This window comes from Condylura cristata, unplaced genomic scaffold (assembly GCF_000260355.1).
Source record: "Condylura cristata isolate star-nosed mole 26May11 unplaced genomic scaffold, ConCri1.0 scaffold00017, whole genome shotgun sequence".
Lineage (NCBI taxonomy): Eukaryota > Metazoa > Chordata > Mammalia > Eulipotyphla > Talpidae > Condylura > Condylura cristata.
The window spans coordinates 26,791,720-26,805,825 of record NW_004567118.1 but is presented as its reverse complement, the minus strand read 5'-3'; the positions used below and the strand labels follow the sequence as shown (position 1 = coordinate 26,805,825).

Below are 14,106 nucleotides of genomic sequence, written 5' to 3'. Positions count from 1 at the left end.
AAAAAAAAAAAAAAGCCCTATTCTTGCTGGACATTTTCAGAACACAGTTGAAAGGCCTCTGGAATCTGTATTTCTCAAATAAAATCCCCAAATAAGCCCTTGTTTTCATTAACATTTTCTGACTCAATTTATTTATACTGGATCACTCGTATTTCTTGATTCCCAGGTTGAGCAGGAATATCTACCAAAAGTAAATATTTGCTCAGCATTTCAAATTATTTTTTTAAGATTTATTTATGCATACAAGAATTAGGGTATAGGCCAGAGGTGCGGAGAGGGAAAGGATTCACCAGAGACTGGGGGTCAGAACAGGCAGATGTACAGAGATACACTGCTGAGGGAGCAGCAGGCAGTTCAGGAGAGGTCAGTTGTGTCTAGTGGGTCTGCTCCCTGCCTGCTGCAGCTGGCTGTGGGTAGCTTCATAGTGCTAAGTTTTAACCCCTTACACCACCAGGGAAGCCCACTTCAAATTATTTTTAAGCAAATTAACTGTACTATCCTTAAGCTGCTGATCTGCTTTGCTTTTTTTTTTTTAAGATTTTATTTATGCATACAGAACTGGGGTAAAGGCCAGAGGTGCAGGGGCAGCGAGAGGATTCACCAGAGTCAGAGTGGGGAGCAGAACACGCTGACTGACCTAGTACACTGCTGAGGGGAGCAGTGGGCGAGACAGGAGAGGTCTGCTGTGCCATGTGGATCCTCTCCAGGACAGGGATCGAACTCACACTGAAGTGCCACTTAGCTTCCCAGTGCAGCACTCCAACCCACTGCGCCACTAGGGACGGCCCTGCTATTCTTTTTAAAAACACTTCTATATATTTGTTTTCCTCAATGAGGGAAACAATAAGCATATAAAATTATTGTTCCTTTTTTAAATTGCTCAGTTGTAGGTTAATTAATCAAACACATCATATAAAGTAGATTTAATCCAGTGTTGTTTTCAGTTGGCCTGTAAATTTTATTTGCCAAAATGAGTATTGACAGAGACATCTTACATGACTTAATGTTATATTTATAAAATATTAGAAGTGTTAGCATAAAAAATAAAAGGCTGACATGAGAGGCAATCATGTTTATTTGGGATTAAAGAATTATGATTGGGGGTAGATAGTTTCAATAGAAACCTAAAATATGTGTTAAAAGTTGGGAAATTTTAAGGGAAGATGAAGTAAGTGGTTAGTTATGTAGTGTTGAGCTTAAACTGTTGTTGGCTGTAGTGTTGGCTGTTCCGTCTGTTCTGTGGCTAAAGGTCACAATCCTTTGTGATCAGGATGTCCTTTCAGAGTTCTCAAACAATAGTTCCTGAAATAGTTATTCTTTGGCACAATCCGAACACAATTTTAAGCAGTTTTCCACCTTGACAACTCTGACCCTGTTTGTTTTCCACATAAAACATTTTATCTTGATTCATATGACCAAAATGTATTTCTCATATGTAGATGGCCTTTCTCCACAGTTCTTAGCTTATAGGTCCAAAAACCCTTAAAATTCCCTAGGTGTTGAGAGTGGTAGTATCTTGTGTGAGGTGAAGAAGGTGACTTTTGGAAAGCAGGCAAGGATGAAGACTGTGCAAAAGTTGCCTGGAGATTAAATATTGGAATTTTAGTCCCACCACCTCAGAGAAGCCTAAGGGCCAATGAGTTAAACAATTTTGCCTCTATAATGAAATCTCCATAAAAACCCAAAGGAGGGGCTTCAAAGAGCTTTCCAGTTGGGGACCCAGAGCGCTTACTGTACCATTGTGCTTGACCCCCAAGCCATAAGAGGACAGAAGTCTGTTTCTTTTCATCAGATTCATCTGCTTCTAAGAAACTGAATAAATTGGTGAGTTCCTGGGTTCTATTTGTTGCTCTGTCAAATTAATGGAATTGAATGGGAATCTGATTTACACCCAGTTGGTCACAGGAAATGACCTAAACGTGTGACTAGCACCTGAAGTGTAAGCGACCTATAGCTGTTTGGGCATGGGTTGGCCATTGGCATCTGAAGAGGAGGGAGGTATCAGGAAACTGAATTGTTAACCTGTGGCATCTGAGGCTATACCCAGATGGACAGTGTCAGATTCAATTCTTGGACCCTGCTGGTGCCTGAGAATTGCTTGTTGGTGTATGGAAACCTTACCTAAACACATGTTGGAATGGGGTTCAGGAAGCCTTTCAATAAAATACTAGCTGCCTAAACAGTTTCTGAGAGTAGGTGTGGTTTAACTATACCTTAGGTAAATTGCTAATAACACCGCTGAACTTGATTTCCTGAATCCCTTAATCTTCATTGTTAAGTGATACCTAAAACATTATCTAGGGTAGATCTATCACTTATTACTGCTATTAACTCACCAAGGTCACAAAGTAAGTTTTGCTGTTAACTTAAAGACTTTTGTTGTGAGAAGCAGGGCAGAGATCATATTATTTGATAGTAGTTCTGTAATTAGCAACAAGACTGATCAAATTTTGCCCTTGTTTGATTGGGACAACTAGGCCTAACTTGGTACACCCTTCTGGATATTATTTGTTTGTTTCCTCTCGGGCCTGGACGCCTGCCCGAACTTCCCTCTTACTGTAATATTTCAAGGTACTCCACCCCTCTTTCCTCTTTCCATAGCCACCAATCCTCTGGGCTCTGCATATAATAACTTTGCTTCCCCCTCTTTCCTAAGACACTTGCAACACAGATTTCAAACTTTTCTCTATTGCAGTAGTTCCCTTAACATAAAAGCTGCCCCCTTCAGCATTGATTATCCTTGCTCTCTTCCTGCTTTTCCTTTGACAAGAGTGTGAAGACAATGCTTTACAGTTAAGGCTTCATTCATTATAGACGACATTATAGATGTCGTCCTTCATTATAGATACTTGAGGACTTTCTACAAGCATCTATAATGCTTCTACCAATCTTGATTATTGTAAAAGTTTTGTTAGTATCATCTTGTGGCAGATTTTAGCCTTTCAGCATCCCGGGATATTTTTTCTTAAAAAAAAAAAATCACTGATGTTTATGGAGGTTTTTACAAAATGCTGGCTGCACTGTGACTTGTAGAAATTACTGGAGAAAGTTTTGTTAAAAGTTTTACTTTCTGTTCAATAAAAGTTGCCGTAGTTTCAGTTTACTAGACAAATAAGTAATCAAAAAACTCTTACTAGTGCTTAATTTACAAAGTAGCTTCCTGTGTGCAACAGTATAACTCAGTTGCGTCTCTCAACAGCCCTATGAGGTTATTTTGCTCTAAGGAAAACTGGGATTACAATTCAATTCCCAGTCTTAAATTTCATAGCTTCCATCATTTTATCATAATACCTCTTAATTAAAACTTAGATGTCTTAACATATAGTAAATGGTACACCTTTCAGAACACTAAATTTTTACTAAGAACCTGCCATTTTCCTTTTCAAAAGCAAACTATTTCTCTATGTTCCCTAATTCTGGCTGACTTTATTTTCTCAATGAATTTTAGAGAGCTTTTTTGAAACGATATAGTAGACCATTAAAAACTCATAAAAGCAAAAAGTAAACATCATAAGCCCATTATTACCTTCAACAATTGCTATCATCAACTCACTTTTGTGTGTGTATGTATTTGGGGGATTATTTTGAAAAAGTCAGGCAACATTAACATGCTTGTTAATTCTAAGAATCCCCCCTTGAGGTGTCTTTTAGATTTTGCTCTTTGTCCATGTAGATTGTTCTGTATAAACTCTCCCTGAACCATAAAATTAAAGCCTCTGAACTAGTCAAGAGAGTCAGTCCCTGCCCCACTGGTATCATGTGACGGGAATCTTAAAGCCAACTCACTTTGGCTTTAAGTTCAAAGGAGAACTGCTATAATTACATGACCAGGAGTAGTTTAGGAGGAGCTATTGTTGACTTCTTTCCAGAAGTCAACAAGCTTTCAGATAGCATACTCAGATGTGTTTCTTGTCAGTTAACATTTCTCTAGCATCCCCAGAGAGTTATCAGCAGAGTCAAAATAGTTCCAGTATTGGGTGTAATTCCAGCAATTGTCTCGAGGTGGATACTTACTACTAATCTTGGGTTATGTGCCTACCCTTCAGAGTGGAAACTGGGGTGTTAGAGGATGTGACTGACCCTCTCCTTCCCAGTCAGGGAGTGAAGGGTAAATCATAGGAACTGAGAATGAGAAATTGGGGAGTTACCTGAAAAGACTTTGGGATGCAGTTTCCAGAAAACACAAAATAAATATCGGGTCAATAAAAATAATAGCTCTTTACTAGACAGGATCAAATTAATTTGGACCTATTTTAGTACATTTTTACCCACAGTACTTGTTATCACTATAAAGGCTCAGAGTTTAAAGATAAAAACTTGTTTGGCAGGGGGTAAAAGCATTCCCAAACAGAAACTCATGGGTTGATTCCCTTATTAAGTCTGTAGTTAAATACTGGAATTTCAAATAGTAGAAACTTAGTAAGATTAGAGCCTTTCAGCTGATTTAAATGAATTTTGTACTTATTGTATCTGAGTTCTTCACCTTTTAAATCAGATTATCTTTTCTATACAACTCACTCAGTCTCATCAACTGATTGCATTGATCTCTAGGGCATTTTCAGATGAGGACTACAGGAAGAAATGAGGAAATGAAAAGGAAACATAAGAACACAAGCTATTTTTCAGGATTTGTGTCTGTCCTTAGTGCAGTTTTATCTGTTTTAGGACTAATTGTATCCAGTCAGATTAAGAAAAAAAGGAAAGTAGCTGAAGCATATAACTGTGGATCAGATGGAAGGTCTGCCATTAGTGACCCCAGTTTTAGAATGAAAAGAAGCCCTAAATCTCATATAAGTTGAACTGAATTCTGATCCTTTTTGCTGCTTATGGACTCGGCACCTCCATGTCTGATGGGATTTCACATATCTGCATAGGCTTGAAAAGAAATCCATAGGTTTAGTAAGCAATGACTAGAGACCAAGTTGCCTAAAGGTAATTGTAGAAATTCCAAATGAATTAAAATAAAAGATTTATAAATTTAGATCATAAATGATCTAGTAAAATAGCAATTGCTCTTGGTTACTTAATGCCATTCATTCATGTAATAAAGTATCCTTTTATATATTGTTACTCTTCTAAGGAATAGCAGGGAACAGATCATATGTAAGAAGATAAGATGTATTTTTTATTTTCACTGTAGGTTTTTAAAAAGCTCGTTCAAATTCAAATGCAACTATTAAAGACAGGCACTACTACTACTTAGAGAAAATAGTCACAATGACCACAGTTTTTGTGGTCGATTTTTGTTTATTTGTTTAAAGTTATCCTCTTATTTTTACTGCCTTCCCTTCTTGCTCCAGATGCAATATATGAGAAACTTATTTGAGGTAATCTACCCAACTACAATAAGAAGTAATTCAGACTGACACAAAATAGCCATAATGGGAATCTTAGAGTATTAAGTACAAAGGATGAATGTAGCATACAACTTCCAAAAAAATACCTGAAGTTTTGATAGAATCATTTTGAAATTTATAAAAGAAAGTACATGTATGGGTGTATATGTATGTTTTAAATTAGCACATATTTCTTAAAATTTAAAAATTTTGAGTTTACTAAATTTAGAATATCTATTTGTTCATAGGATGATACCTTTTTGTAAATAGTTACTCTTCTGAAAAATAGAGGTTGCCATCTATTTTTCTGTGGTAAAAACTGAAATTTTTAGAAGATGTCAGCAATTTGATCTAAGAACATCAGACACTAAAGTCCACATATTTTTCTATACCACGCTACCTACCTAGGAAATTAACTTTTTAAGTTTGATATTAATTTTACTACTTTAGGTCATATAGGAAATTATCATGTTTATAACATAGTTGTCTTTTTATTTCAGTTTATCTAGAAGCCAATTTGGAGGTTATGGAGGCCAAGACCAATCCTGGAACCCAAAATGAGAATTCAGAACTTCTTTTCTCCTTTGGCGTCATAGCAGATATTCAATATGCTGATTTAGAAGATGGATATAACTTCCAAAGAACCAGACGGAGATACTACAGACATAGTCTTCTTCATTTGCAGGGTGCAGTTGAAGAATGGAACCAGAATAGCACCCCGCTCTGTTGTATACTTCAGCTTGGAGATATCATTGATGGGTTTAATGCACAGCATAATGCATCAGAAAAGTCCCTAGAACTTGTTATGAACACATTCCAGACACTCAAAGTCCCTGTCCATCATACTTGGGGAAATCATGAATTCTATAATTTCAGCAGAAACTATTTAACAAACTCTAAACTCAACACAAAGTTTCTAGAAGACCACATTGTACATCATCCTGAAACTGTGCCTTCAGAGAACTACTATGCTTACCATTTCACACCGTTTCCTAAATTCCGGTTCATTTTGCTAGATGCTTATGACTTAAGTGTCTTGGGCTTGGATAAGTCTTCTCCAAAATACCAGCAGTGTCTGAAGATACTAATGGAGCACAATCCAAATACGGAATTGAATAGTCCTGAAGGTGAATTATTCCTTTGAGAGAAAATCTAATATAGTCTTTAAATTCTTCAGCTACCTTTTGTTCAGCTGAAAGATGAACGATTAAGGTAAAAGTGTACTGTCATGGTTGTTCAGAGTCAGGATTTCTCACAGACCTCATGGCAAGTGGGTTGATTGGTTGCTGTTGATTCAAAACTTACGTACCAGATACCCAAGGCCTTCTCTAGGCCTTGGCTAGCTGTCCAGAAGCTGTAAGCAGTACTGACAAAATCACTTTTTATGGATGGAATGAAGAGAACAAGTCAAATAATTGAGGCAACACGACTATGTTCACAGTGTTAATGTTACCAAGAAGATAAAGAATAATAGTGTGGAACAGGAACAAGGGACTGTTTTAATTTAGGTGGTAGGTGATAGCTTCTCCAAGGAGAAAAAACATTTAAGCTAAAACCTAAATGTTGCCCTTGGAAAGGACAGTATTCAAGACAGAAGGAATACAGATGCAGAGGGACTACGCAGAGTAGGATTTGGGCATTAGTGTGTGCAGAAAAGGGCCAGTGGGAGCAGGATGATTTTAGTTGCTCAGTGAACATATTGAGAGGTCTATTTTATTTCTGATGTGAAAGGAATCTAGTGATGTAAGTAGAGGAATGTTAAGACTAGGAGTTAGATACAGTATGATTTGTATGTTGCTCTAAATTCTTGTGGCTTCCTGTTTTAAATCAAGGAAAAACACAACACTTGATGGGTCTAACTCACTGAATTCGTTGCAGGACTTTCTGAGCCCCAGTTTGTCCAGTTCAATGGTGGATTTAGCCAAGAGCAATTGAACTGGTTGAATGCAATTCTTACATTCTCTGACACAAACCAAGAAAAGGTGGTGATTGTCAGTAAGTATTTATATGATTTGGTTGTTACTGCATTTTAGAGGATGACAATAATTAAATCTAAAAGAATACTAAAAATATATCATGCTGTTCTTTCTATAGAATGAGTTTCAATTTTTTGGTTAGTTTTATTTTTGTATAGCATTAGTGATCTAAGTTATTTTGCTGTCCTGTTTTTGTAAATCATAAAATTTTAGAAGCGGATACTAGCACTAGGTGTTTTATATATATATATAGATATAGATATAGATATATATATATATGTGTGTGTGTGTGTGTGTGTGTATATGTTGTTCACCTAAAAATAATGATGAAAATTTTTTTATTGATAAACAAGCTTGAGTATAAGATTATTATTAAAAGTTGAGTTAGGAAAGTATTGTAAAATGACAAATTTATCTTGATAAATGTTAGATCCTATAAGTTAACCTTTCAGGTTTCAAAGTAGAATTTAAATGGGATGGTTCATGTAGTAATATTTAAGTGAGAAATTCATTCCAGGCCTTATTCCTGTCAGAACTATTGTACTTGCACTTCAGAGTGAAACTGTGGTCTGCTATGTGATATGGCATCAGGAATTCAAGATTCTTCTGGATCTGCTTCCACATATCTCTGAGACCTAGTATAAATATTCCCTGCTTTGACCAGTTATTTTTATCTGTAAAATGACTATTGCTACAGTGATCCCATGGAAGTGTTTAAAGTGGTAAATCCATTCCGTAGCACTGAGTTTTATGTAAACGACATATAACCATGGCCCATCCCCCAACTGTGCTTTTGGGAGTACATCTTTGGCATAAATGATGCTCATATTTAAGGAACTCAGTGCAATTCCAGGACAGCACAGGCCTGATTTCTGGCCTCCATTGCAGAGCCTCTGAACAGGAAGCCCTTCACCAAGTTGGTATTTTCACATTTTGGAGAAATTTCAGGGTTTCTCTCTCCAGTGGGCCTTTCCCTTGCCTTACTCTCCTTTTTTTTGCTCCACAGACATGACTGTATTATCTAGTTTCTCAGGCATGTGGATTCTTTCTGGTTTCAGTGCATTTGGATAACAAAGTCACAATACACTCTTTTTTTTTTTTTCTTTCCCCTGAACACTAGTTTTTAGCCATTTGTTTGGGGATAATTGATATTTCTTAATGAGCTTCTATTTCTTCTTTCTTTTTCATACAGGCCATCTTCCCATTTACCCAGAAGCTTCTGACACTGTTTGCCTGGCCTGGAATTTTAATGATGCCCTGGCAGTCATTTGGGCTCACAAGTGCGTGGTGTGTTTCTTTGCTGGTCACACTCATGATGGTGGCTACTGTGAGGATCCTTTTGGTGTGCACCACGTCAACCTAGAAGGGGTTATTGAAACAGCTCCGGACAGTCAGGCTTTTGGCACAGTTTATGTGTATCCCGACAAAATGATGTTGAAAGGAAAAGGCAGAGTTCCCGACAGAATTATGAATTACAAGAAAGAGAACACTTTCCATTTTTAATGTGATTTCTTTTGTTTACCTTTATGGAAAAAGAATGACTTAGGTTTGTTTTTGTTCCCTTCTCCCCACTAAATCCTCAGTCTCATTATTTATTCTATTTGAATAAGAAAATATATTCATGGCTTCACTGTGCATTAGCTTATAAGATATTCTGTCATTTTTGAATAATACATCCAATGCTGAAAATTAGGAACAAAATGAATGCAAGTGGCATAAATAAACCAGGGAAGACTGAGGATGGAGAAGCAGATTTTATGAAGCCTTATATGAATATTTTTTACTTTTCACAAGCAGAATCTATTCATATGTTAACTATGTACTTCAAATTCACAATAAGAAAGAAATACAATAAACTCAGGTGAACTTTCTCTGTTTACCTTAATGTGTGAATGAACTTTGTGAACATTATTTTGCTCAGAATATCAAGTTTGTACTTTATAGGTATATATTTCTATTTTGTAAACAAGAAACATAAGTTATTTTACAGGTGAATGAATGGGGTTCCCATCACACAGGTGAATGTTCTCATCACACCTTCTTTGTGAGGGTTTAAGTAGGAAGATCCTGTAGAGGAGTCAGAGAATCCTCTTAGGGTTCCAGCCAGAACCGCTATGTCTGCTCACCTGATCTGTGAGGACATGCTAAACACTGTTGGACCTGTATTGAACCAAGCTAACGCCATTTTGTGCTAACTGCCTTTTCTGATTCTGTATCCTGCTTGCTGAGATAGGAAATTCCCCAAATAACTTTGCTGTTAGAGGAAGAAAGCTTGTAAAATTAATTAAATTGATTACTGTCTTCAAAGGGCCAGGATATGGATCTTATGATCAGATCATATGATCCTAGGGCCCACTGCAAGAATGTTATCTCTGTAACAACTAAGTTTCGTTTCCTTGCCTGTAGTGTATAAAAACTGGTTTCTGTAACTGCTCGGGCCACCCTCTAGAGGGTGTTGGTCTCGACTGGCCGGTATTCTGAAGCCCAAATTAAATCTTGAATCTGTGTCCACGTTGCCTGACTGCTTTCTTCTAGCAGCTCCAACATTTGGTGCGTTGGCCAGGAAGGTCGGGGCTCAGCCTCAAACAGGGTTGGCCTCTCTTCCCTTTGGGGTCCGTGGTGGACAGCAGCAGGCAGGTGGAGGTAAGAGGGCAGGCCACTGGTTCAGGTGGCGCCTGGGTTTATGTCTCGGTTGGATCAGTTGGATGTGACAGGAAGACCCCAAGATGGGCAGGACCCTGGGATGCTGGGATTGCCCTAGGAAAGGTTTTCAGGTTCTGGTGGGTCGACCTGAAAATATCCACACCGGTTGTGGGCACCTATTTGAGAATTCTGTTTGCCTCCATGTTGTCTGTCTGGTCATTTTTGTTTCATTTATGTGTGTGACCCTAACCGATAGAGGAAGGAATTACAAGGGAAGGCATCACTTGGTCCCCACCAACGTAGTATCTCCATGGCCTTGGTAAGATTTCTCCAGTTTGTAGTTCTTATGCTCTTTCTCTGAGAGGAGTTGGTGTTCGGCGACTGCCTGGCTGACCTGCACGGACTGAGGGGTTCTGGCCAAGGCTGCTCTTTGGCAAATCCTAAAATGTGCAGAAACGGCCTTCCAGTTGCCCTAGGCCCGACTGGGTAAATGCCTTATTCCTCTCTCTTTGCTGCACTACCTTGCTGATCTCTCTCAGTCGAGCTGCCATTCCATTTCTACCTGTGGAAAATAGCTGGCTCCTGAGCTTTAATTTCAACCAGGTCTCATTCACGCCGCAAAAAAAAAAAAAAAGTGGCCATGGGTCAGCCATGTAAGAGGCCACTAGGGCTAGCTGCCACTTTCTAGAAGACTCCCATGACAGGATAAGCTGGTGTGCACCCCGGGTTAGTAGTCCTAGTCCTGTCAGCCGGAAGACAAAGGGTGCAGCAACACAGGAACTTGTATTAAGCATTCCACATGTCCCACCCTGTGGCTTGCCACCTTTTAAGATTAAAATTGAGACCTGGACCTGCTTTCTACAACCTCTTATCACTGCTCTTCCCTAACTGGGACTGCACCTTTCACTGTTGCCTGTCATCGTGATCAACTGCAACTGTGAACTGTAAGTAGCCAGCAACCCGTACAGCCTTTTCTTGCTCAGGCAGAGCTTCCCCACTGGGAGCAAATATTCCCAATATTCTCTTGTTATGGGGACTAGATTTCTTCTACTTATTTAAGTGGACCCAAGCCTTTAACTCGAGGTTCAATATGAAACGTTCTTGTTTTACCTGCTTAAGACAAATTCAGAACTAGGATTCTGGTCCTACACTTTAAATTATCTTTTTAGATGCCATAGGGATTCTTTGTTAACTGGGATTGAGCTCAACCATATGTGGACCAAATGCAAGCTATCTTTCTTGAGGAAAAAAAACTTTCTAGACAAAAAGTCTGTCATAGTCTTTCCACCCAGAAGAGAGAATGGCAGGGACAGATAGCAGGTAGTGGCCTGGATACTCCCAGGCCCAGAGAAATTCCTCAAAGATACGGATGCTCACCAAATAGGAGCACCCATGCCCAGGGCTGCCCCCATTCCTTCAGGTACTCTTCTGGGATGAGGTCTGGTCTCTCCATTCTCTCAGACTACTCTGGGCTCTCTCTGACTCACTTTCATAATTCTAGCTGAAGTCCTTCATATTAACCCAAAAGGCATAACCGCCCTGGCTGACAGGTATGGGACTCCCCATTCTTCTCAGCTAGCAGCTGAGATCATTGGTATGTCCACCACCCAGCCACGGGAACTGGCTCCTTTTCCCCCATCTTGATATAGTCTCCTGATCTATCCCATAGTGAAAATTGCTAATTTTGCTGTGTCTTCTACTTTTAAGGTCTGTTTAAATTACTTTGGCCTTACTAACAGGCAACATCTTACATAGGGTGCTATACTGGTTAACAGACAAAATCTTATTCTATTGCCTCTCTTGGTCCCCATGGTTTGTAAGTTAAATGGTCTTTTTTTTCAGGGAAACTGGTTCCTTGTCTGGTTTGGGGAAACAAAAATTTAAAGCATTCCTAGGTTTTCTCTGCTCATCTTAGTTATCTTGAAAACTGTTGTCTTTGGTTCTAGGTCTTCTGTAATGGTTAAAACTGGATCCTGATTCTATGTAAAATATTTTAACTTGTATCTCATTGAAAAACTCCAGTATATCAAAACATCAGGAGTAACAAACTAAAACCTAAGTTATTTAAAACTTAAGTTGTTAAAGGTGTGTGTCATCTAGAAATGTTGCTAAATGACTAAAATGAAGCCAGTAACAGGTTTCTCAGTGTCTTCACAAATATTGGTAAAATAACTATCTTTTATAGATTGGTACACATGGCCAAAGTTTTAATACAAGTCAAGAGATCTTGTTTTACCTCTGGAGGGTCAATTATGAGCTGGCACCTATATAAATTCAGACAAAACAAGTTTAAAGATCGCAATCTAAGATTACAAACAAACTAGTTCAAAATCTAATGATTCAAAAAGCATGAATGCCTTAAAGTTCTATATGTATTGATCTTTGTGTTTAAATGTGTTGAGAAAAAAAAAAGACTCATGGTATTTACCAAAAAAAGTAATTAACCTGGCTTACTAACCAAGTACTGTTCCAGGAAAGTAAATCTGCTTATCTCTTTAATAAATTTTTATTTGTCCTCACAAAATATGTCTAAAATTACTTAGCACTCATATCTATCTTTTGCTCCTTACTGTAAGAAAAATTAACTTTCAGGTTTAGTCTGCTCTGTACTGTAAAAGCTAAAGTTTTATAACAAGTGTTAAAGGTTGAAAAGTATTTAAAATTTCCATGTGCATATCTCAGTAGTGTATTATCAGTACTGTAATCTTGTTACTCTTATACTCAGGTTTTGTTAACTAAAAATCTGATACTATCAACATAACTAAGTCTTATCAACAATTAGATATACTCCTAAGTCTTGATCATACTGGGTAATTCGTTTTAAAATCTGTAAGTTTGTTTTTCTGTTACTCATAGAGGTCATCTACAATAATGACAGGTCACTTACATAGCTTTCTCTCAAGGATAATTAGTAAAAAACCATTTGTAGTTAATAAAACCTTTTCTTCCTATTTCCAAAGCCTTAGGTTTTGAAGGAAAATTTGGTAGTCTGTCATTTGGGTCATCAAAGGGAATTTTGTGGGACCTCAGTAGAACTCCAGAGACACTCCACAACACTTCTCCCTTTCCTCCTAGGAAAGGCATTTAGATCATTTTGGCCTTTTTGGTTTAGCTAGTTTAAAAAAATATATACTGGAAAGGAAGCATTGTCACTTGGGAAAAAGGTAAAACATGGCATGAACATAAGTGTTAACACTGATTTTTTGAAAAGTGCATAAAAACCTTTCGATACCATATTTTCTGTAAATTATGATTGTTGCCCTGAAATACTATATTCGATGGTTTGGCATTTGCAGAAATTGCTTCTGAAAAAATTATTTACAGGTTAGTAATATTTACTACTAATGAGTCTATTTTTGCATAACTCCAGTAGGGAACTTTGTCCGCTTAAACTAGAGAAATTGGAGATGTGTTTCAGTGGCTTTGCTTGGCATTCTCCAGGAACTTCAAATAGAACTGAACCAAGAACCTGCTGCTTTGTTTTAGGGTTCCAGAGACCTCCAAAGAAGGTGAGGAAACTTGCCTCCACTCGCAGGCCTGGACAACCCAGAAAAATAAAAACTTCTGGTAACCTTGAGGAAGGAAACTCCAGACTAAGTCTGTTGAGACCTACGTTGCTCCTGAAGCCTGTGTGTACTGGACATCGACGGTTGGCTCTGATCCTGTATGGAGGACTCCAACAAGGCCAATAACAACAACTAATTACTACTTGATTATTCTGCCCTGTGATTTTATGCAAAAATAGAAAAATGGTTAAAAGGTAGCTTGTGTTTGTAAATAACTTGTGCATAGTTGGATAAAGTTGGGATCAAGGTTGAGACAACTTTTTTTTAAGAAAAAACAGTTTTTAGGCCCTTGCTGGTGGCACAGCAGGTCAAAGCACTGCACTAAGAAGCTAAAGCCACTTCTGCATGAGTTCGATCCCTGCCTGGCCCAGAGGTAACCACATGGCGCGGCAGATGTCTCCTGACACGCCCGCTGCTCCCCTTAGCAGTGTACTTCATCGATCTGCCTGTTCTGCTCCCCGCTTTCTCTCTGGTGAACCCTCTCACTGCCCCTGCACATCTGGCCTGTACCCCAGTTCTGTATGCATAAATAAATAAATCTTTAAAAAAAAAGAAAAGAAAAAGCTTTTACAGATTTTTTTGTTT

General features: G+C 38.2%; 1 protein-coding gene across 2 annotated transcripts in view; it reads left to right on the top strand.

Moving 5' to 3' along the window:
* ADPRM (ADP-ribose/CDP-alcohol diphosphatase, manganese-dependent) overlaps positions 1 to 13,825 on the top strand; it is a 16,037-nt gene extending 2,212 nt beyond the window's left edge. The window contains exons 2-5 of one of the 2 annotated variants that reach the window (XM_004685081.2): positions 5,837 to 6,463; positions 7,215 to 7,331; positions 8,505 to 8,592; positions 13,442 to 13,825. In XM_004685081.2, the coding sequence (XP_004685138.2) occupies positions 5,863 to 6,463; positions 7,215 to 7,331; positions 8,505 to 8,592; positions 13,442 to 13,526 (891 nt within the window). In that variant the 5' untranslated portion in view covers positions 5,837 to 5,862 and the 3' untranslated portion in view covers positions 13,527 to 13,825. Of the gene's footprint in view, positions 1 to 5,836; positions 6,464 to 7,214; positions 7,332 to 8,504; positions 9,823 to 13,441 lie in introns of those variants that run through there. The other variant, XM_012726607.1, reaches the window with a different exon arrangement.
* Positions 13,826 to 14,106: the final 281 nt, after the last annotated feature.